Genomic DNA, 24985 nt, shown 5'->3' on the forward strand with positions numbered 1-24985 from the left:
AGGTATAAACCATAGACTGTATATAAAGATAGACATAGTGAGGTGTGACGTCACCCATTGGTTTGCATTTAAGCCAGTTTGAAGCCCAGAGTTGTGGTTTATTCTTTCACGCTCTGAAAACATGCCCTGCGGCCTCAGACTGAAGCTAATGCTAGCTTACTGGGAACACTGAGTGCTGCACACTAACGTTAACTACTTTAGCTAGATTGTGCTAACAGAGCAGGTATCTTAATCAAGTCACATTAAATGTAGTGAAATATTGCAACAATAGTCCGACTCAGTGTGAGTCCTGGAGCCGGGGAGAGCAGCAGGTGAGCCACCTGTCAATCACAGCTGTCAATCAACGTCCACACAGCAAACATCAGAGCTACTATAAGTCTTCAAATCTTTTTGACGGAGCAATAATTTCCAATATTACCACTCGCACACTTATTAGAGGGCCTGGATTTAAAGATTGAGACCATAATGACTTTGGCTTTTTGAACGGGAGTCAGTTGGAGCATCTAGCGGCCGTCTGTGGTACTTTAAATGGTGTAATATAAACCCTTTTGCCTCTAGACGTGATGGTAAGACACTTCCTCTGTGAGCATACTGAGACCTTCACTCTGTGTTTGCTTCTTCTGGCTTGACGCCTGTAAACGAACAAACCCAGAGTTGTGTTGGATGCTTGTAGTGCCATGACAACAGCAGTGACAAATTTGATTTAACTTGGACACTTCAGCCATTCTGATCTTCCCTCTCTGTCTTCACCTGATGACAGCTCTGCACTGAACAGTGGAGGTCTGGAGGAGGGGGATTAGTTAACATGGGGAGGGGGGACTGGGGGGATGGGGTGTTAAGGTCACGCCTCTGGCCTAAAAAGGCGAAGCAGAATACCAGCAGCAGCGAGCCGCTCTAAGAATAACTCAGGGCCTGAGGCTCAGAAACATGACGTGAATGTAACTGTATCTAATTGGATTCAGACTTTTATTACTTTATAAGAATCAAAAACGAATAAGATTGATTGACGGATTTTGATTTAGACCTAATTGATTTTTAAGCAGTGTGAAACCACTGTCCGCTCTGTAGTCATGTGACTAGAAGCTTAACAGCGGCTGGTGGGATAAAGTTACCTCTCTCCCAATCTCTCTTCCCTCGCTTCCTTTCCATCGTCCGTCAGTCGATCTAATTCTGTCAGAGCCAGTCAAGGGGGGGGGCCAGGCTGCTCTATCTGAGACTTCAGCCTCAACCAGGCAAAGGGCAAAGACACTGACCACCATAATCTGGTCTCTGTCTGTCTCCCCAACCTCATCCACTGGGAGAGAAGTCAGTTTTCTGGACCATCTCTCAATCTCAAAAGAGTTTTTGACTTCTGGAACAAGAAAGTAAAAGTGCAGATTTAAGTTTAGAGAATGAACAAAGAGGTGTAGTGTTACCAGTGGTGGCTGAAGGGTTTGAGTTTTCCACATATCTGCAGCTCAAGTGATTCACATGCTGGATTGGAATTAAACACTGGGATTGAATCACACAGAGGAGTTGAGGATCTACTGGAAATACACATTTTTATGGCAACTTAATCTGCACAAAGGATTAACTGCTGGGATTTATAATTTGAAACAATGACGGAAACAGTAGAAGGTAAACTATCATCATATTAATTATTACTAATTCGTTTTTCACCATGTTGTGTTTTTATAGTAGCGACGAGGTACTCGCAAGGCATGTTGTGGTTTGTTTTGCACACAAACTCTGTGATGTGCTGTTTGGTGTGTGGGGGAATTTCATGATTGGAAGTATCTAAAAATATGCCGCTATCATGTATCGGCTATTTGTAATGCAGCGCTGAGACCAGAGACAGTGCTGCATAGGATCAGTCAGCATCAACACTGCGCCTCCTGTTGCATGCAATCTTTTTTTTGTAAACTTTTTTGTGTGTGTTTTTTGTTTGTGGATAATGAAATGAGACAACAAGACAGTCCAGAGGCAGACAACAACTACCATGAGTGTTTTTTGACTTGTTTTCTTAAAATCACACAATGATCACAACTTAATTACACACCTACAGTAGGAAACACCCACACAGGTGTTTCCACTTATTATGACTCATTAAATGTCCTCTCAGAGCTGTGTGGGCGTGTACAGACTGCACTTGATTGACAGCTCCATGACCCTCTAGTTTGTCTTGGGACAACTTGCACCTTTCAAACAGGCTTTTTTCACACAAGACATTTTGACATGTGATTGGTGGAAAAACATTATAATTTTCCTTAATAAGAAAGAATGACAAGACAGCTAATCAACCAGAATGACTGTGCAGGCCCTTTAATTAAGCTAACGAGATAATTATAATCTTGGTATCCTAAATCAAGACTGTTTTCTTGTGATCTCAATATAACTACTGAATTTTCTCAATATTAAAAACTGTGTATGTAAAATTAATCTTATCAAAAGGTCCACTTTTATTTTAGTTTAGCTTTTTTCAGAGCTTTCAACAGCATCTCATAGTCTTCATCAGCAGATGGATGAAAACTTACAACTTCACGACAACTGAGCAAATTGTATCCACTGATGAAGACAATGACTTCTGGTTGAAAGCCCCATATAAAGGCTAGAACCTTCACTTTGTTTTAAGATTATTTTGTCAAACTACTGTTTCTTGTGGTGTTCACATTAATTTCTTTAACAAATATTATCCCCAGTGGCAATATAATTATCTTGTTACATCAGGATATCCTAATGATATCTCATTACTAGGTCTTTTTATCTCATTACTTCAAGATAACAAACGGAAGTTCAAGATTTACTTCATCTTCTGGTATTTTTGCTCTTTTCCTCGTTAATGTGTCCTGCTTGTCCCAAGGCCATGAGGTCTGACTTGGACAGAAAGTGTGGAAGCCCATTATCCTGTTAGAGATAGTACTGCTATGAAATAGTTATCTCAGAATAGTCAGCTTCCATTTGGTATCTATATGTGATTAAGTTCAGTCAGTTAAGTAAAGAGAACATATTTCAGATCACAAGATAATGAGATATAACCTTTGTTTAATGAGGTAATCTGAAAGAGAGACTTGAGAGAGAGAGAGACAAAGAAAACAAGCATAGCCAGGTACAACAAAAAAGACATATTACACATATAGACAAAAAAAGCCCAAGAAGCATCAGAAACAATCACAGTCATCACTACACAGACCTGAGGTTAAAAAGTTAATTAAGTTGAGGTCTCAGGATAACAAGACTTAAACAGTTTTTGTTTGCCTTTGGCTCCTATACAAGACAAAATCGAGCAATTCTTCTAAAAAACGACAGCATGCTAACATGCTCACAATGGCATTGCTAACATGCTGATGTAAAGCAGGTGTAATGTTCATCTTAGTTTAACATTTGCTAATTAGCACTAAACACAAAGTAATGGAATGTCAAACAAAGTATTGGACAAATTGAAATCCTGACCTGATGGGGATGGTGGTTATATGAAAAGTTAAGGAATCAAAAAAGTTATTACAAGTCATGCTGAAGGAAACGTGAATGTCTGTACCGCATTTCATGAGAATCCATTCAGTAGTTGTTGAGACATTTCACAAAACACCACAAATGTCAACCTTATGGTGGCACTAAAGTCAACAGTCTTTGGATCTCCAAAGTCATTTAAGATACATCATCTGGTAAACGTGAATATCTGTATGAGGTTTTGTGCCAATTCATCAAGTAGACGTGTGATATTTCACAGGATACATAAAAACTTTGACTTGCTGGTGGACCTAGATGAAAAGTCAGCGAATAACCAAAATCATTAGGATTAATCTTCTGGATATGGTGGATATCTACCAAATTTCACAGCAATCCATCCAAAAGTTGTTGAGACATTTCACTAAAAAACAAAAACATGCAATGACATTACAGTGCTTCTTGTGTTTCCAGTTGAAAAACCCAATATGTTAACAGCTAATATAATATAGAGGCTATGGAATCACTTGGCAGCAAGTGTGTTTTAAAGTAATCACTTCAGTAAAAAGCCAGATCAGAGTGTTTACAAAGCTTTCGCCATGGAAAAGGTTCAAAGTGGGGAATAAAATGACGTCTGTGAGGCAGAGTGGATCAAAGTTATGACTATAATATTGTCAGTTCAATATCATTGATTAAAATCAAGACAAATACATAGACACAGAGAGTAACAGTTTATGCATTATATTATAGAGAATATGTATGCACGACCTGTAATCCTTTTCCTAAGACTTCTAACTGGTAACCAATTAAAATGGACAGACTCACATTACAGTAGATGCACTGAACTCCTGTTAGCTGGAGAAATGGAAACATAAATCACAACCTGATTAAGAGCTCCGCCATGCTCGACCAGCTGCATCGTAAAGGTCTCTGCCGTGCTTAGTTCAGCTCGGTGCACTCATTAAGGAAATGTAATGTTATGGCACAGTTACTTATATTCTGAACAGACAAACACTAAAGCTCCTAATGACTCCTAATGCTCTCAGATTAGCTGTCATGGATACAGAAAGAGAATAACAACAGAAATGTCAATGTGGAGACAGATCAGCCATTAAAGGAAGAATCGTGCACAGATGGATGATCAAACCTTTTAGAGTTGGGTTTAGAGAGTCAACAGAGGCATCAAAGTGAAGTTATTAATGTTTTAATGATCTGTTATAATATCATGTGTGTCATCATGGTGACGTCAAATCTGAGGGTTTTGCTGGAGGAGAAGCTCACAGAGTGACCAAAGTGAAAATGGTTCATCCTTTTTGAGGGCATGAATATGCTCAGTAAGTGTTTTTTTTATTTTTATTTTGATATTGTGCGTGTATAAGTGGAAATTATTTGCTTGATGGTGACACTTGGGAAAAGGTCAAAGGGTCAGCAGAAAACCAAAAACATGGTCTCAGTTCTGCCCAACATGACGAAAGCAGGAACATAAAACCCACAACAAAATATATAACAAGATGATTATATTAACATTAATCTGGCTTCTTCCCTTATTTAGGAAACACATATCATGAGCAACCTGTATTGTTTTAGGTAGCTAATTAACTTTAGTCCTGATTAAATTTGAAAGTTGCCAGTGTGAATGTTATAGCTTGTTCCTCCTGTTGTCTATAGCTATTAATGAAAACTACATAAATTATTGAAGAAACCAGAAATTAGTTTGTTAATAAGATATTGATGCAACTAAAACTTGACCTGACAGTGACCCTAGATGCCAAGTGAACGGAGTCCCTGAAATCTTACACAATTTTATGGGAATCTGATCAGTAGTTGAATGTACGGACCGACTGTCAGCAGACATCAATATAAGGGTAAAAAATGTATTTTTGTCTGCTGGTTGATGCTGTTCTTTCCCTAAATGTTAGAAACTTGAATTAAGCCAGTTTATAAAGAAGCAGCAGCAGTGTTACCACAGGTTAGAGAAGTGAAACTGGACTATGTGCTCAAATCTACCCAGAAAAGACCAGAAGAGGAAGCAAAATTCTCTTTACTCAGCAACAGAATAAATAACATAATAAAATGTCCTGAGTAAGCTTTAATCCTTCTTCTTCTTCTCAGTCGCTGACAGTCAAACTGCTATTTGTAGGTGTGGTTTTACTATGACCTTATGCACAGTAAAACCACACCTCCCAGTGCAGTTTTATGGATCTATTTTATGGATTTAATGGATCTGTGTGTTGCTGTAAAAGGTCTAAAATATCACAACCTCTGAAAGACCTCAGTGAATAACATTGACTGAGTCAGTTTGAGCCGTAGATTAGTGTTTGTTTAGCTGTAAAAATCTCATTCAAAGTTTCATTTGAAGCCTAGTTGTTAATGAGTACAGCTACAATGATTAATCATTGATAGAAAATTGATCAGAAACTATTCTGATGATCAATTAAAATCATTTTTTAAGGAAAAATGCATAAAATATTCTGGTTGCATATTCTCAAATGTGAGGATTTTAAACTGAATATTTTTGGATTTTAGACTGTTGATCAGACAAAAAACGACATTTGAAGACGTCACCTTGGACTTAAAATAATTATAACGAGCATTTTTCATAAAATAGACAAAACGACTAATAGAAAAAAGTGTAAATGTGACTGAGAAGTTTCTATGTGTAGTTTGTGTATAGCAATAGTTGCTTCACAAACTTGCACACTAGCTCTCTCTTATTTACTTCATTCAACATTCATTCATTCACATACAAACTTGTTTGAGCATGTGGGTGAAATTCTGACAGATAATTAACATTTAAATTTATCAGGTGTGTGAGCTTAAAAAATATCCATATGTGAGCATTTGGGGTGAATTGTTGATGGTTATTGTTAGCCTGGTTGTTTGTTAGCACTGGCCTGCTAGCATAGTAGCTTCTAGCAAAAGAAATATGACATGACTTGTATTATGACTTTTGTTCAATTGTGTGACTGTTTTTAGATTACATGAGATTAATTTTATATCGTATGACGGTCTCGATTCAGAATGTTCTTGCATTTACATTAAATTGGCCTCTTCTCTTATTTATGAAGCACATTTCATAAGCAACATATGCTGTTTTAGGCACCTAATTAACATTAGTCCTGATTAAATTTGAAAGTTGCTTGTGTGAATGTTAGAGCTTGTCCTCTCTCGCCTATAGCTGTTAATGAAAACTACATAAATAATTAAAGAATCCAGGAATTAGTTTGTTTTTTTTCAATTTCAAATTTTCTTTTATTACTTTCTTTTAGTTTCAAGCTCAATGACTGCAGTGTTGGTCAATGTGAGATGTTGAATTTCCCCTTGTGGTGCTAGATGAACAGTCAAGTGTCCCCAAAATCTGCTCCCAGAATCATCCTTTGGGATCTAGGAGTATCTGAACCACATTTCATAGCAGTGTGGTCAGTAGTTGTCAAGATATGTTGTTCTGGTTAAGAGGACTATTTACTTTAAAATAGTAAATATGTTGCTCTTACTTTAGTTAAAGCTCAGCAGGAAAACTGCATATGTGCTTGGTGTTTGATGCTCTTTCATTTTAATATTTTTGAGAACATTTTGTCACATTTGCTTAAACCATAAACTTAGCAGCCATCCAGTTCTCACAATCACAGTCGTTCCTCAATATGTTATATGAGGTGAGTTATATTTTGAACGGACCTGTTGGAATCAAAGTGATGAAGTCAGTCGGAGGTGTCTGTGTGTGTTTAGAGCGCTGCTAAGCTGTTTGAGTCAGCAGTAACAGAGTAACCGACAGCAGCTGCCAACAGCGAGATGAAGAGAGTCAACAGGTGGTGTGAGCTCCTCTAATACACACACACACACACACACACACACACACACACACACACACACACACAGTGACATTAGCAACTACACTATAACTGACTATCCTGCATTATTATTATTATTATTATTAAAGTCTCTCTCCACTCAAATATGTTTTTCTTCTTGTTCCTTCAGTTGAATGTTTAATCTTCACTGTGCAGAATGATGTATGTGCAGAGTTTGTTTTCACATCCAAGGAGGAAAGTTTCTCTGAGGTCACTGAAAATCAAATTTTTTATGGACGGGACTACCAGCATGATTTGTGACATCACAAATAGTTTGGAGCCAATCATGGTCCAATATTCAACTAACACAAGTGTGATGTGGAAACTTGAAGCCTCCAGTGCTGAGAATGGACTTTACAGTGAAGTAGGAGACATCTTGTGTCCAGCAGTTAAACTTTTGAAATGAAATATATTTACATATTCATAAACTCTGGATTTTGTAATGAGGGAGAAGGAGGAAATGCCATTTTACGGATTTTAATATAGTAATTATACACACACATTATTGTCCCAAGCAGAGTATTTTTACATGTCTTAATACAACATATGCACAAATGTTGGAAACAAGAGTTATTTGACAATATTTGTTGTTCCTTATTACAGAATATTGTAGCAAACTCGGTTTAAGGCAACTGAAAACACAAAGCAGATTGCACTGGTTCCAGATTATGAAAGTGGCAAAACTATGTAACCTTCAATTAAAAGCATGTTGGGAATATTGTCAGTAATTAAACTGTTGATTTATGTTATGACCTTCTGTTCCTTGGATGGTACTGGACCGTTGACATTCACTTTGAAAGGCCTTACTGGCATGAAATGTAACTTGAAATATGAATGAGTGCTTAAAATGTACACATACTGGAAAAGGTGATTATATACAGTCTAGTAACACTGCTAAATTAATTACATTTTTAATAAAAAGGCAATGCTAATTAGTTGCTATAAAAGGGAAAACAGTTAGCTAGTTGTTACCACAGAGCTAGCACTGTAGCCTATTAACAAACAGGCCTATTGAAGAAAATTTTATCTGCATTCGGTTAATAATAATTCTGATTTTAACTTTGCCTGAAACAAGACTGCAGCTAATTGTTTTTATTATTGATTAATCTGCAGATTATTTTCATGATTAATCTATAAAATGTTTAAAAAACAGTGCAAAATGCCTGTTATAATATCTAAAAGTTCAAGGAGAAGGTCCTCAAGTGTCTCGTTTTGTCTGATCGACAGTCCAAAACTCAAAGATATTCAGTTTACAATGATATAAAACAGAGAAAAGCAGCGAGTCTCACAAAGGACAAGCTGGAATTATTCATCTTTGGTCAATAAAACATCAGAAAATGGTGAAAAACGCCCATCACAACATCCTGGAGTCTAAGGTGACGTCCTCAGTCTTATTTTGTCCAACCAACTGCCAAAAACCCCCAAATATAAAATTTATAGTAATGTATGACAAAGAAGAGCAAATTCTCAAATTTAGAGCATTGAACCAACAAATGTTTGTCATTTTTGTCAATTAATTAATTGGCAAAATTAATTTTCTGTCGTTGCAGCTCTTCCCAAAACCACCCTGTGTAATGTGAGTGTGTTGTACATAATACAGAAAAAATGAACAATAACATCCAAGAGTTGAGCTTTTTAATGACAGACACTAAATTGAGATTAAACCAGAGATAAACAGAGTGAATTTTCAACTTCCATCTATCAGGTGGCCAGAAACATGACTGCAAATGAATTATAGTGTTTGTCGGATGTTTGGATGTAGGTAGCTGTTGCTAACATGTTAGCATGACAACTTTATGCTGGTGATATGTGGTGGCTGTGTATCTGTCAGCTTGTTTGGATGTTTTTCTGTCTCCTGGTGGTTTAAAATCTTTAGATGCAGTTTTAATGCCAAGATGTTTTCTGTAATGTTAAATAAAGTGTAAATATGACTGAAAACCAGGACAACAGCAGCTTTCTTTGTTATCTTTAATGCACCCCACAGTCACTGTAGACTTTCCCACCACATCAGACTCTCTCTAATAGAACTGAAACATACTACAGGAAGTACTTTAACAAGATATTCATCTCTACTGTAACTAAAGAGACACTCAGTGGCCAGAAAAATAAACTGTTTTTTGCAGAATTCAACCAAATGTAGACTCAGTAACAGACCTGTCTCTGTTCTCTAAACTACCTTTCCATCATAACAGATCATCATGGTCATGAATGGCAGATATTAAAGGGATCCTTAAATATCATAATGTTTTTCTAACTCAACACATCAGCAGTGATGCAGCAGCCTCCTTGTATGGAAAATATTTTTATGAGGTGACTTTTGCTCAGGTCCATTCAAGGCGTATTCAGACTCTTTGACAGTTTTATTATTTTATTTTGCTTCGGTAGTCATTTATAGTTCCCCTGTTTGACCTTTCTTCCTTCTCTCTCTTGGCCTGCTGTGTTCATTTGGTAATTGCTGTTTCATGCTGTTCTAGTTTTCACTTCTGAGTCTGTTTTTCTGCTTTTATCCCAAGCAGTGTGTAACATTATTCTACCCACTGCTATTTAATTATTATACTCGCGATCATGCTGTGAGATCAAGCCTATTGTTGGTAATCTGTAGTAAACTGAGTTGCTGCTGTATGCAGAGAACATAGAGTGAGGAGGGAGGTTTATATTTAGGTCTGTGAGTGTATAACAAGGCCATGTAATCATTTCCAAACAGGGAAAGGAAACAGTAAATGTATTCTCACTTCCTCACAGAAAGCTGTAGAGAGGAGATGGATTGTTTACTTGTGATCATTAGATCATTAGAGGAATACCCTGATTGCAAATTTTCCCTTGATCCTCACATTACAAGGCGCCAAACAATCTCTCAGAATCACAGAATAATTACAGTATTTTGTCAACTCAACATCACAAACGTTTTCTCATGATCAGACTTCATATTTCAAGAAAAAAACCCCCCAAAAAACAGAAAACAAAACATAAGAAGTTCACCAGGTTGCCAGTTTGATTAAATTTTATGGTCAATTTTGAAGCTGTGGATTGTGGTGCTGTTGAACTGTGTTGCATCAGACATGTTTCTAAGATTTAATTCACCCTCACTGATATAACTGAGGTGGACAAAATATTAGAAACAGCTCTCAGTATGACTCAAGAACATCACAAACAGCAGCATTTCAATAAAAGTTTCAACTGCTACTAATATTTAATGCTTTTCTCCCCTCAGCTCGGTCGTCGACCACCACGACCACCATGGTCATCGACACCAAGAACGGAGACGCCGTGTCGCCACTTACGCGGACGTCCAAGAAAACTTTCATAGATGACCTCTACTCTACGTTCAGCTCACCGCTGGCCTGGATCTTGGTCCTGGCCCTCGTCATTACGTGGTCTTGTGTTTTTGTCATCATGTTTGATCTGATGGACTACAAGACGTTTTCAGGTAAGGAGAGATGTTTGTTGCTCATTGTTGCCTCTCGACTTTCACGTAAAGGCGTGTGTTCAACGGAAACAGACGCTGAAGAAGAAGAGCTACAGTGTTGTGAAAGAAGTTTTAGTTTCTTCTCAACTGAAATTGGGAAATAAACTGCCAGGTTGAGTTTTATAAATACATGTTGACACAGCCAGCTTTTACTCAGCCAGACAAGTCAGGCACACTGTGGCTAAACGTTGGCTCACTTGGCTGAGTTTTGGCACCAGAGAATCAAATGTGGACTGGCTCTGGTTCATAAATGGCTGCCAGTTTTGAGGGTTAGAATTTGAATTAATTTTTAACAGCTTTCAGCTCCAGTTAGTGGCACTCCAGCCAGCTCTGTGGTAATGTTGGCACATAATATCAGCTCAAAACTAACTCTGAAGTGTCACTCATCACAAGTTCAGCAACCAGGCTACTTACATGCTGTAACATATCAGTGTTAATTATAATTATTATTATAATTATCATATATATATTGCTGTTTAAAGATTTTATTGTTTTCTACTACAAAGTGTGCAGGATGTTATTGTAATGTCTAAGGATTTTGCACTGCATTTATAGATTATTAAGTTTGATTATGAAGTGATCACAGAAGATTGATTTCCACAGAGGTTGTTTATTTAGTCTTTATTTTGCCTTTAGTTTGAACACTGAACCACCAGAAGGGTTAGTTTGGCTTGCAGTGTTTCAGCATGGAGGGTATAGATCTAAAGAACAGGAGTGAGAAGGTAGCTGTTAACTGAGAAGGTGTTTCTGTAACATCATGTCATGTGTATATGGTCAGCAATGTCATGAATTACATCATAATTAGCATAGCTGCTAGTGGATTCTAGCAGAACATTTAAGGACTACTTTGTCTACAGAAGTGTCATGCAAGCAGAAACACTTGCTTCTTGTTGGTTTCTTTAAAGCAGACATATTTTGCACATTTACAGGTCTATATTTTTATTCTGAGGCTCTACTGGAATACAGTTCAAGCTTTTGACTTGCAGGGAGCATTTATATACATTCATGCATTCACACGTTTACATAAAGTTATGGAACTATGACCCTGTTTAGCATAGACATCCGACATCCTAACAGTATATAAATAACAGAAAATCACAAAAACCAACAGTCAGTTAAACATTTTAGCAGAAACTCATGTCTGGTTCATGCTGGTACATGTAGTTTTAATGCAGCACTTGTACAAACCAACAAATTAGTTTGTTATTTTACAATGAAGAGCAGTAATCTCATGACTGTTTAATATCACAGCATCATTAATTGTAACTGGTTAAACACATAATCAGTAAAGTCCTAGGTAAAACCTTATAAATTGTTTTTTACATCTTTCTTTTTTTCTTTTACTTCTATATGATTTTATATCTTTATGTTTCTGTTCAGCACATTGAACTGCGTTGGTATTAGATTTATTAATATACTGTGTTCATATGTTCATATGTCAATAAGTTGCAAGCACTGGTTCAATTTCTCCTCGTAAAATTAAAAAGAACTTAAGTAACAATGCTTCTAAAACTTAATTAATTTTTGTTGTGGTCAGCTCTGCTTAATTCTCTAACTCTAACAAGAACATCTTCCTTCATTAAAACTTAATTTCCTTAATTATTACAATTATTACAAATGATTCTCACTGAAAGAAGCTGGAAGAACCCAGCAGCAAAGCCAAAACATAGCAGTGCAGACATTCACATCATGTGTGCATCGATTTTAAGAGAAATATCAACTTCCCTTTTGTCCTCTCAGCCACAGTTTTGATTAAAATCCATGTTTTCTTACCAAATTACAAGCAGTAGTATGTTATATCTTAATTGTCATCATCCCATCACATTGTGAACACAGAAACGCTTTACAGCACCTCTCCTTCTCCTTCTTCTTTTAACCCCTTCTTCCTCTTTTTGCCTCACCATGGTGCTTGACTTCTTTGCTTATTGCCACTGTCTCTCATCCAACCAGGTCACCCGCCTTCTGTCGTCAGGAAGGCTTTAAAGGAATCAGGGCATAGAGGCAAGGCACCTTACTAACCTCAGACCAGGAGCTTTTTCTGGAGCTGCAGATAAAAACTACTAATAATTTACCTAACATTGACTGCTAATATTAGTTATCAATGTTAGAACGTGCTTCACAGCCACCTGTGGATGGTTGTTGAATGCAGGCTGCACTCATGGTTGATATTGACAGTAAGTGTTCAGATGTATAGTAATATGCTCTGATGTCAATAGTTTATTGTGTAGAAAAGACATTTATGTATCATTACTTTAGCATGTTTATCTTGTATTTTTTATGTTGCATATTTACGTGTGAGGAAAACAAATGTTCAGATATTTAAAGACCATATTTAGGTTTCAAAGAAAAAGATGGTTTTGAATATTTGAACTTCAGATGAGTTTGATTTCATTCAGCACAAACATCAAAAAACAGAAAAATATCAGAAAAATATATCAGTAAGATGGATTTAAAATATTAAGGTAGAAATGTCAGAAGATTTTGATTTATCTTATTTTGCAGACAGGATAATCCTATTTTAAATGCATCTTACTGATATATTTTTCTGATATTTATGTTTTTTAAATATATTTTTTTATAAAATATATATTTTATATATATTTATATAAACTATATTTCCTAGTGAATAGTTTAGCTGTTTGCTTTTTGTAGAAGATAGATACGGTTGAATTCAGTGTTGTGAGTGTCTTAGTTTAGGCTTCACATGTTTGAAAACGATGAAAATCAGAAGTGGAAATATGTTTGACTGATGCAGTTAATAGCTACATGAAAATGCTAATTTAATATTCAGCTTTCACACAGTTTCTGAATCTTCTGCCCTGATTCAAAACAAACAATGTTTCAGTAATGGTTGCACTGGGAACACTGGCCCTCCTTCATCAAACTGTCACAGAAACTGTGGAAGAGTCTTACAAATCTTTCTGTCTGTTTAATGAAATCATCTCACAAACTGTGTTTCCCATTGAGAAATCTGTTAAAATCACCTTTTAGAACTTAAATGTAATGAGAAAAACACAATATGGTGTTATATTTACAGTAAAAGCAGATTGGAACACATCTCTAATAACTTGATGAATGAGGGTCAGTGTGAATTATAAACGCTTTTGCACAGCAATGTGTTATATTGAAGGCCTTTGGCTGTGGTTAAACTGGGAGGTGGGTAAGCTCTGCTCTTAATATGACACTAATCAATTCCTTAAATCCAGATTCAGCTTTATGAGTTCAACTCCTGTAGCCCCACCCCAGTTTAACCCTTTGCTTTAGAGTTTATGTTTGTGGACATTTCCTCAATGCAGGTAAAGCTGATAACAGAGCATTGAGTGAGAGTTAAGAAACTCTGACTGAAATGGGATTTGTTTGGTTTGGTCAAGAATAACCAGGGAATCAACTGTACGATTGTAATTTTAACTAAACGAGTAACTAAATCAACTGATGTGTTTGTGTGTTTGTCTTCATGTTCAACCAGGAGGCCTCACCAAGATCGGCTCAGACCCCGTGCATGCGGTGAACTACGCCTTGGAGGAAACAACAAACATGTTCAGTGCAATATTAAAATTTGCTGCCAACCTGGTTGCTCCTGAAGAAGACGATGGTACACTCATTCACAGTGCACATAAAGCTTCCATAAAGCTACAAAAAGAACATCTGGGATTTAGTTTATCTGATAAAATCACGACGTTGCAGTGCATTTACTCATTTCCTTCTCCTCTTCTTTAGGAAATCTATACGCAGTGAGAAAAAAAGGTTTGTAGTGATTCTATTTCCTGTGCAATGATCATTCATTCAGCTGCAGAAATGAAATGAAGCCTTGCTTGCTGCTATTTGAACATCTTGTTCATGCTGCGCTGCATTACATGTGCTGTTCCTTACATACAGTGTACAGACAACATTAAAAATATAAACCTAAAAATGTATTTGCCACAAGTTTATCTGTAGGATATTTGTATGCTCATTTAAACACCCATTGAGATCATTCATAAAGACCCACCAATGCTTTGACAACTGTTGTTCACTACACTGAACAGCACATGTACAACATGTTTTCTTTACATGACTTTACGAGGCAAAAATCCTTGTGAAAATTCGTGTGATGGATAATGATGCCATTGGAAGAAGCTGCTACCCTCACAGACACAGTTCAGTTACTTTACAGCTACTTTTTTGTTTTGTTAAAAGCTCACAGAAAGTGTGTGTATGAGGGACTGTAGAAAGACATACCGTACAGGTGACAACATGGCCAGAGACATTTATTATGGTGGTAGTTTCAAGATGACTTAATCTATTGAACCATCTCAAAGATTCAAGATGGTTGGAGGAGGAGGAGGAGCAGGAGGAGGAAGTGGAGGTGAAGATTAAGAAAGCAAAAGGTACTTTATAAGTGCTATTTTTCTATAATCATGCAGATTAACTATTGATAGATAATCTAATAGATAATCACAATCTTGTTCCTTATCCCCAGTAACAGTCAACTAATGGAGGCAACAACAGTACTCAAACAGTGTTCAACAAAAGCTAAACTTAGGTGTTGTGTCTTAATATTCTGCTGCACTAATATACTGAAATCTCATAGAAGCTGGTTTGATTCTATCAAACTTTTCTTCATAACAGCTGCCACTAAGCTATTAAAACTGCAAAACCTGTCAATGTACTGTATGTGAATGGATGTCCATACTGTAGCATGCTGGATGGATCCAGTTAAATTTGCATATTTGTTTTGTTTTCTTTTGTTGCTGATTTCTATTCCTTTCTTTATGTTGTAGGAGAATTTCTACCATCCCGAAGTAAAGGTATGTACCTCCTGTCTGTTTACACACAACATGAACAGGGAAATATCTCTGTTATTGACTGATCAGATGCTTATTTTCTTTTAATAGCTACTTCACAAGCTAAGTGTTAGCATCCTCTTAAACTACAGAGATTACTTTTGTTTTGTAATCCTATTTAGTCTACCAAACATCTCATTTATGCTGTGTAACTAAGTTTTATTACTACACTGTGGTATAAAATATCACTTTAGTTGGAGGAAATCCACAATGTCGTCTGGGACTCTTGCAGTTTATTGATAGTTTATTGACTTGTAATATTGGAGTAGCCCATTAATGCCCTCTTGCCTGAGGGTAGGGCTGGGCGATATAACCAAAATCTCATATACTGATATAGGTCATTTCATACCCCGATAAGGATACCTATCCCCGTATAGCACATTTTAATTGATCAATTAATTAATTTTACTAGGCGGAAGGGAGGACATTTCTCTCCGTTTGATAACATTAAAAGTTAAGTTAGACTTTTCTGTCGGCTTCCCGACTCATTTTTAAAAAGACGAGAGAAAAAAAAAAAAAAAAAAGAGAGAGAGAGAGAGAGAGAGAGAGAGAGAGAGAGAGAGAGAGAGAACAGCTGTGGTCGAGAGAGCTAGAGAGTGAATGAAGAGAGGGAGCGCTGGTAGTGAGAAAGCCGGTGAATCAGATCAATAAAATGTTATTTTCTGATTGTTTCACAGCGGTTACGTTCTAAAGCCCACACCCCTCCGCTCAACACTGTGGCTGGACTCTGCACCACCTGATGGTCTGAATATGGGCCTAAGGGACTATAGAGAGCAGTGGAGAATAGCGCAACCATAATTACAGCAAAACGCAACAGAGACTCTCACACACTTAGCTGGAATTAAAAGAGTGCACATAAATTTGGTAAATAACTCAATTAAAGACAGTCTCTGCCACATTTTGCTTTCATTTATGGTTGCCATGTTGCTGCTTCTTTGCTCTTTCTCAGTGCGGATGGGACTGAGCCCTCTGTGCGTATGCAGGGCAGCAGAGTAGAGACAGACAGACAAAGGAGAGATGACAACAACTAAACTCATTATGTTTATGTAAGTGCAATAAAAGCTTTGTGAGTAAAAAGCCAAGAAGAGTAATTTATCAATGTAATCGGCACAACGGATGTACAGAATCCAAATGATGAAAAATATTGTCGTAAAGAATGTTATTTGCGTCACAATGATATAAACGATAGAGCATAATATGAAACGATAGACATTTCTCTCTTGTCACATGATATATATTGTTATATCGCACAGCCCTACCTCAGGGTAACTTTAGTTCTGACCTGCCATTGTTGTATGGGGACCAGTTTGTTGTGTACCAGGGGAGTCTGAACCCCAAAAGGGTGAAGTTGTGATGTAAGCAACACATTAAAGGAAAGGTTGATTTTCCAAGTCTTTCTTTAAACAATATTCAGATGCACATATGAAAACAGAAACACGCTTTGCTTGCTGTAATCGTTCCTCTTGTTCTTAATTGAAGCTATTCAGCGAAGTTTCAGGAGCAAGACCACGCCTCAACTACGCTACTTCTGGCAATCCTATAAATACCACCTAACCCTCTCCTCTTCTCCCACGCTTGACGTGCATGCAGCTTCAGTCTAATTTCTCAGAAACAAGCTCAAGCTACCACCAGATATTAGCAGTTTTGTCTCAAATTTCTTGACAGACAAATCGTATTCTACGCATAATTGCATGATTACATTATAAAAAACTTGGACAAATGTTGGAATTCCGATTTCAAAAACTCAACTCACCATGGATCACGAACTGCAGATCAACACGTCTGATTCAGATGAAGATTTGTTTGAAACCAGTTCTCCTCTCCTGCAGCCACGACACAGCAGTCACACCAAAGAGCGCACCAGTGGAGCTGCTGTGCTCAGCAGTGCACATACTGGCCTCATGGGCACTTCCACTCATGTTTCCCTAACGTGACTCTCCTGGTAGATCTCAGTCCTCCTCTCCTCCATCAGTGAGGGCCAAAAAACTGTGGATGCGACAGTCATAGCCGTGGGAGCAGGCAGCTTCAACTTCTCCTCATCAGCTGCCCTCTACAGTCTGGATTATTATCCATCACCGTGAACCCACGGTGCACCCTCCTGTTGACTCGGCTGTCTTTACATCCACAAAAGGAGCCCGACATCAGAGACTGAACTGTCGCCCGTCTCCAACGATTCTCGTAAGGGAAGGCATTCCCTTCAACCACAGCAACAATAAAGTCGGACTGTTTCATCTACACTCAGCATCAACAACAGTCACTGAACCCATGGATATATTAAGAGAGCCAAACCTCCTGCGCTTCCGGATTCATTGCCAGAGCCAGTCACCACCAGAGTTGACAAGCATGACATCCTAGAACCACCGCTGCCTCCACAGCCACAACCTGCATCATCAGCAACTTTTCTAGCAGCCTCAAGTTCCTCACTCTACACAAACTTCCCAGTAAACAAACTACTGGCACCAAGATGCCAGGTTTGCAGGTTTCCCTCATTCACTTCAACAACCCCTTTTCTTACATAATTAATTGAAAGTCATTACTGGAGGCAGGATACCAGGCTCTTATCATTCCATCCCCAATTTATCTAGTTTCTGTGTACTGGCACTGGGTTGCCAATTTCTTATTCTATTCTCCATCAATTTAATTTCACCTCTTTAGTAAATCTGTGATTACTGGCACCGGGTTGCCAAATTCTTGTTCTGTTCTCCATCATTTTCATTTTAGAGGAGAAAAGTCAGCTATTCTCACAACACTTCAGAAACATCCAGCCATTTCAACTAAAGACACGGGGTTGCCAGTTACCCACTTAGATATTCTTACTAATGTCACTTCAGTAATGCCTCAGTAATCTAATGGCTCTTTAATGAACGTATTGTTACTGGCACCGAGTTGCCAGTTACTAATAAAACTAAACTAATGTCACTTCAGTTACGCCTACGTCAGTTGCACTGGGTTGCAAGTTATTTATATAACCAGTCTAATGTCACTTTAGTAAATCTATAGTTACCATCACCGGCTTGTCTTTTACTAATATAACTAATCTAACGTCACTTCGGTAACGTCTGCCGTTACATGCACCGGGTTGCACATTACCAATACAACTACTCTAATATCATTTCAGTAACATCTGCAGTGACATGCACCGGGTTGCAAGTTACTAGTACATCTAATCTAACGTCATTTCAGTAACGTCTGCTGTTACATGCACCGGGTCGCACGTCACTAATACAACTTATCTAATATAATTTCGGTAACATCTGCAGTGACATGCACCGGGTTCCAAGTTAGAACTAATCTAACTTCACTTTGGTAACTTCTATCGTTATGTGCACCTGGTCGCCAATTACTAATAAAACTGATCTAAAGTCACTTCAGTAATGTCTGCCCTTACAAGCACCAGGTTACAAATTTATCAACACCAACACCAGCAGCCTACATCATCCAGGGCGAACAACACTGGGATGTCAGCACCCTCCGCCACCTCCCTGCAGCACTCTCAACAGCCAGCCTTATCAGGGGAACCTGGCACTGGGATGCCAGCGCCCCCCGCCATCCAGCTGCGGCAATCTCAACAGCCAGCCTCATCAGGGGAACCTGGCACCAGGATGCCAGCGCCCCTGCCATCCAGCTGTGGCAATCTCAACAGTCAGTCTTATCAGGGAACCTGGCACCAGGATGCCAGCACCCCCGACCATCCAGCTGTGGCAATCTCAACAGCCAGTCATATGAGGGGAACCTGGCACTGGGATGCCAGTGCCCTCTGCCATCTAGCTGTGGCAATCTCAACAGCCAGCCTTATCCGGGGAACCTGGCTACAGGATGCCAGTGCCCTCTGCTGCCCACTCCTAGTAACCGCAGCAGCCAACTTGAATCAGGACATCTGGCACCGGGATGCCAGCGCCCTTGCCACCCACTTCCGGCAACCGCAGCAGCTAGCTTTGGTCGAGGCATTGGGCACCGGGATGCCAGCGCCCCCTGCCATCCAGCTGCAGCAATCTCAGCAGCCAGCCTTATCAGGGAACCTGGCACCGGGATTCCAGCACCCCCCGCTATCCAGCTGCGGCAATCTCAACAGTCAGTCTTATCAGGGAACCTGGCACAGGGATGCCAGCACCCCCGGCCATCCAGCTGTGGCAATCTCAACAGCCAGCCTTATGAGGGGAACCTGGCACCGGTATGCCAGTGTCCCCTGCCATCCACCTGTGGCAATCTCAACAGCCAGCCTTGTCAGGGGAACCTGGCACCAGGATGCCAGCGCCCCCCTGCCATCCAGCTATGGCAATCACAACAGCCAGCCATATCTGGGGAACCTGTCTACAGGATGCCAGCCCCCCCTGCTGCCCACTTCTAGTAACCGCAGCAGCCAACTTGAGTCAGGACATCTGGCACCGGGATGCCAGCACCCCCCGCCACCCACTTCCATCAACCGCAGCAGCTAGCTTTGGTCGAGGCATTGGGCAACGGGATGCCAGCACCCCCCGCCACCCACTTTCATCAACCGCAGCAGCTAGCTTTGGTCGAGGCATTGGGCACCGGGATGCCAGCAACCCCTGCCATCCAGCCTTGGCAGTCTCAACAGTCAGTCTTATCAGGGAACCTGGCACTGGGATGCCAGCACCCCCGGCCATCCAGCTGTGGCAATCTCAACAGCCAGCCTTATGAGGGGAACCTGGCACCAGGATGCCAGCGCCCCCCTGCCACCCAGCTATGGCAATCTCAACAGCCAGCCATATCTGGGGAACCTGTCTACAGGATGCCACCCCCCCCCTGCTGCCCACTTCTAGTAACTGCAGCAGCCAACTTGAGTCAGGACATCTGGCACCAGGATGCCAGCACCCCCCGCCACCCACTTCCATCAACCGCAGCAGCTAGCTTTGGTCGAGGCATTGGGCACCGGGATGCCAGCACCCCCCGCCACCCACTTCCATCAACCGCAGCAGCTAGCTTTGGTCGAGGCATTGGGCACCGGGATGCCAGCAACCCCTGCCATCCAGCCTTGGCAGTCTCAACAGCCAGCCTTGTCTGGGGAACCTGACTACCAGATACCAGCGCCCCCTGCTGCCTACTTCTAGTAACCACAGCAGCCAACTCGAGTCAGGACATCTGGCAACGGGATGCCAGCGCCCTTGCCACCCACTTCCGGTAACTGCAGCAGCTAGCTTTAGTCGGGGCATCGGGCACTGGGATGCCAGCGCCCCTTCCACCCACTTCCATCAACCACAGCAAGTAGCTTTGATCAGGGCATTGGGCACTGGGATACCAGCGCCCCCGCCACCCACTTCCATCAACTGCAGCAGGTAACTTTGATCGGGGCATCGGGCACTAGGATGCCAGCGCCCCCTGCTGCCCACTTCCAGTAACCACAGCAGCCAATTCGAGTCAGGGCATCTGGCATGGGATGCCAGCACCCCCGCCACCCACTTCCATCAACCGTAGCAGCTAGCTTTGGTCGAGGCATTGGGCACCGGGATGCCAGCAACCCCCGCCATCCAGTTGCAGCAATCTCAACAGTCAGTCTTATCAGGGGAACCTGGCACCAGAATGCCAGTGCCCCCGTCGTCCAGTTGCAGCAATCTCAACAGTCAGTCTTATCAGGGAACCTGGTAATGGGATGCCAGTGCCCCCCGCCATTCCAGCTGTGGCAATCTCAACAGCCAGCCTTATCCCAGGAACCTGTCTACAGGATGCCAGCGCCACCTGCTGCCCTCTTCTAGTAAACGCAGCAGCCAACTTGAGTCAGGACATCTGGCACCGGGATGCCAGTGCCCCCCGCCACCCACTTCCATCAACTGCAGCAGCTAGATTTAATCAGGGCAACAGGCACCGGGATGCCAGCGCCCCCCGCCATCCAGTTGTGGTAATCTCAACAGCCAGCCTTATCAGGGGAACCTGGCACCAGGAAGCCAGCGCCTCCACCATCCATCTGCAGCAATCTCAACAGTCAGTCTTATCAGGGAACCTGGCAATGGGATGCCAGCAACCCCCGCTATCCAGTTGTGGCAATCTCAACAGCCAGCCTTGTCCGGGGAAACTAGCTACAAGATGCCAGCGCCCCCTGCTGCCCACTTCTAGTAGCTGTAGCAGCCAACTTGAGTCAGGACATCTGGCACCGGGATGCCAGCGCCCCCCGCTACCCATTTCCATCAACCGCAGCAGCTAGCTTTAATCGGAGCAACGGGCACCAGGATGCCAGCACCCCTGCCACCCAATTTCATCAACCGCAGCAGCTAGCTTTGGTCTAGGCATTGGGCACCAGGATGCCAGCGCCCCCCGCCATCCATTTCCGGCAATCTCAACAGCTAGCCTTATCACGGGAACCTGGCACCAGGATGCCAGCGCCCCCGCCATCCAGCTGCAGCAATCTCAACAGTCAGTCTTATCAGGGAACCTGGCAATGGGATGCCAGCACCCCCTGCCATCCAGCTGTGGCAATCTCAACATCCAGCCTTATGAGGGGAACCTGGCTACAGGATGCCAGTGCCCCCTGATGCCCACTTCCATCAACCGTAGCAGCCGGCTATAGTCAGGGCATCTGGCACCGGGATGCCAGCGCCCCCCTGCTGCCCACTTCCAGCAACTGCAGCAGCCAGCTTTAGCTGGGGCATCTGGCTCCAGAATGCCAACGCCCCCCGCTGCCCACTCCCAACAACCACAGCAGACATGCCCCAGACAACATCAGCTCTACATAGATGCTGTTCTTTCTGCTGGTTTGGGGGGTTTCCAAAATGATGGTTCTTCTCCAAATGGCGAGTCAAGATCACGCAGTTGCAGGAAATTCTTTAAAACATCTCCAGCTGTTCATGAGATCTATGCAGCATCATTGCTTCACAACATATACAGCATAACGTACCTGTCGTTCGATCTTGTCACAATGAGTTTCATTACATATATCCCTTCTGTGATGGCCATCAAACACATACCATCCATGTTTACCTTAGTGGCATCTACTTCTTCTGTAAACTCCTAACTGACAGCCGGGCCTGGTGTCCAACCATTCTCATTTGATTTCACTCCTCAGAGAACTTTTATGACAAGAGTGAGCTAAAAAAATCCTTGCCGCCTTCCTCTTACTGCCAATTTGCTGTCAGTCAGCGTCCACACCATCTGCTCCAGATATTGCATTCCTCACATTGCTCATAATGTAGAAGTCATGTTCTCACTTGCATTCTTCAGTTTGCTCATATGCTCCGAATTCACCGCCTCAACTCCTCACTCCGACCCAAGCGGCCATGCCTGCTTTTCAGACTTATCTTATTTCTAAGATGACACCATCTCCCTCTCTCTCAACCCAACTGGTCAAGGCAGATGGCCGCCCACCTATAGCCCAGTTCTGTTCGAGGTTTCCTCCCGTTAAAGGGGAATTTTTCCTCATGGCCATTGCCAAGTGCTTGCTCATGGGGGAATGTTGGGTTTTCGTAAAATAAGAGTATGGTCTTCAACTGCTCTATACGAAATGTGCCACGAGATAACTTAGTTGTGATTTGGCGCCATTTAAATAAAATTGACTTGACTACTGAAAGTAAACTAAAACAGATCCGGTCAGCCATATCTTATTTTACTTTCAGTAAAGTTAAAGTTCAGTCTCTGCTGAATCCTTCTGAGACCAACGCAAAATACTTGCACTTCCAGAATCCCACAGTTTATCATTGACAGATCCTCTCTTTATCTTTGAATCTGGACAAGTGGCTACTCGTTTCTGGCTCCACAAGCATTTCCGCCACGTATCTACTTGTCTGGCATTTCTCCCGTTCATTTTGCAGGACACTCCTTCAGGATCAGAGCTGCCACTTCGGCCTTCATACAATTCATGGGCCATTGTTCCTCCCAAACGTATCATCGCTACACCCATTCAGATTTTAAAGATTTGAGATCTGCTCAATCTTATCTTAAGTAACTGGTTTTATGGCGGATTCCCCACAGGTTTCCCCACAACGCAGTCAGCAACCAGAAGAACTATGCACATCAATTGTTTTCCTTAATAAAACATCCAAACGCATTTTGTTGATGGTGTGGTCCTTGCTAGTGAATTGAAGCTATTCAGCGAAGTTTCAGGAGCAGGACCACACCTCAACTACACTACTTCCGGCGTTCCTATAAATATCACTTAACCCTCTCCTCTTTTCCCATTCTCGTACTCTGCGCCCTTCCTCCCCACCCTATTTCTCTCTCCCTGCTTCTTCCTGATTCTTCCTCTTCTTCCTAGGGCCCTGAGGGGGTCCACTGTTGCCCGGGTTCTACCGCGGATTCCCCATAGGCTTTTCCACAACGCAGTCAGCAACCAGAAGAACTATGCACATCAATTGTTTTCCTTAGTAAATCATCCAAATGCATTTTGTTGATGGTGTGGTCCTTGCTAGTGAATGGCCATTAAAAGATCCCTTCCCAGTGTAAGTGATGTGGAACACAATCTACGGTATTCTGTGCAAAAATGAATCAAATGGTTATATGAAGTTAATATGGATTCAAACCTCGAAATTAGTCAAATCAAGAGGATATTGATAGTCTTTTTAGTACAGAATGCCCTTTTTTTTACTGTTCTTCCACTGCAGCTCAACAGGGAATCACTATACTGGTATAAGGCTGTAAGTTTGGAGGATACCTGCTTGATTTGATTTATTCAGACTGATGAAGCCTCATACTTGCCTCAAATGAACTTTTAAAATCATTTTTGCACAGACGGGACTGGGAGGACTGTGGAATTTTTTCTCCATAACTTACATCAGAAACAATTTTGGAAGGGATTTTTTTAATGGCCAGTATGAACAGCAGGAATGATTCTAGCAAGTGAAACCTGTTGACTGTTGTTTTAAGACAGACTGAAAAATTGTGAACTTGTCCTTTAAAAAATCTGGGTCACACTATCAATACTGTTGCTGGATAAAACGTAAGATGCTAAACTGGTTTAAATGTTAAAGTTTCATTGTAGTCCTTTAACATCAGTAGCATATAATTGAAAACAAATCTAGTGTGAAGTTATTGGACTATTTCATTTAACTCATTTATCTCAACATCATTTGTGAACTTCCAGGTCTCCAAAACCTCAAGAGACATGTGACACAGCTGCAAATTCTCCATTCAGTGGTTTATTTAATGTTTATTTTACAGACAAACACATCATTAATGTGACAGTTAGAATGACATTAATGTCTTTCTTGTAGTTATAGGGATGCAAGCCAAGACACAACCAGTGGTTGAAGTTGCGGAGGATGAAGAGGAGGAAGGACAAGAGGGAGATGAAATGGAGGCTGCTGGGGAGGAGGAGGATGAGTATGCAGAAGAGGAGGAAGAACTAGAGGATGAAGAGGAGTATGATGAGGATGAATATGATGAGGAATATGACGAGGAAGACGAATATGAAGAGGAAGAATATGAGGAGGAGGAGTATGATGAGGAGGAGGAAGAGGAAGAGGAGGAAGCAGGAGGAGTGG

General features: G+C 41.1%; 1 protein-coding gene across 1 annotated transcript; it reads left to right on the forward strand.

Moving 5' to 3' along the window:
- Positions 1-1178: 1178 nt before the first annotated feature.
- LOC121882762 (triadin-like) lies at positions 1179-24948 on the forward strand (the record flags this gene model as incomplete). The annotated part of the gene is made up of 6 exons (XM_042391204.1): positions 1179-1617; positions 10483-10698; positions 14204-14329; positions 14455-14481; positions 15498-15524; positions 24716-24948. Coding segments are annotated over exons 1-6 (648 nt in total), but the record flags the coding sequence as incomplete, so codon positions are not given.
- Between the last annotated feature and the right edge of the window lie 37 nt (positions 24949-24985).

The sequence above is a fragment of the Thunnus maccoyii genome, chromosome 17 (assembly GCF_910596095.1).
Source record: "Thunnus maccoyii chromosome 17, fThuMac1.1, whole genome shotgun sequence".
NCBI classification, from domain to species: Eukaryota; Metazoa; Chordata; class Actinopteri; order Scombriformes; family Scombridae; genus Thunnus; species Thunnus maccoyii.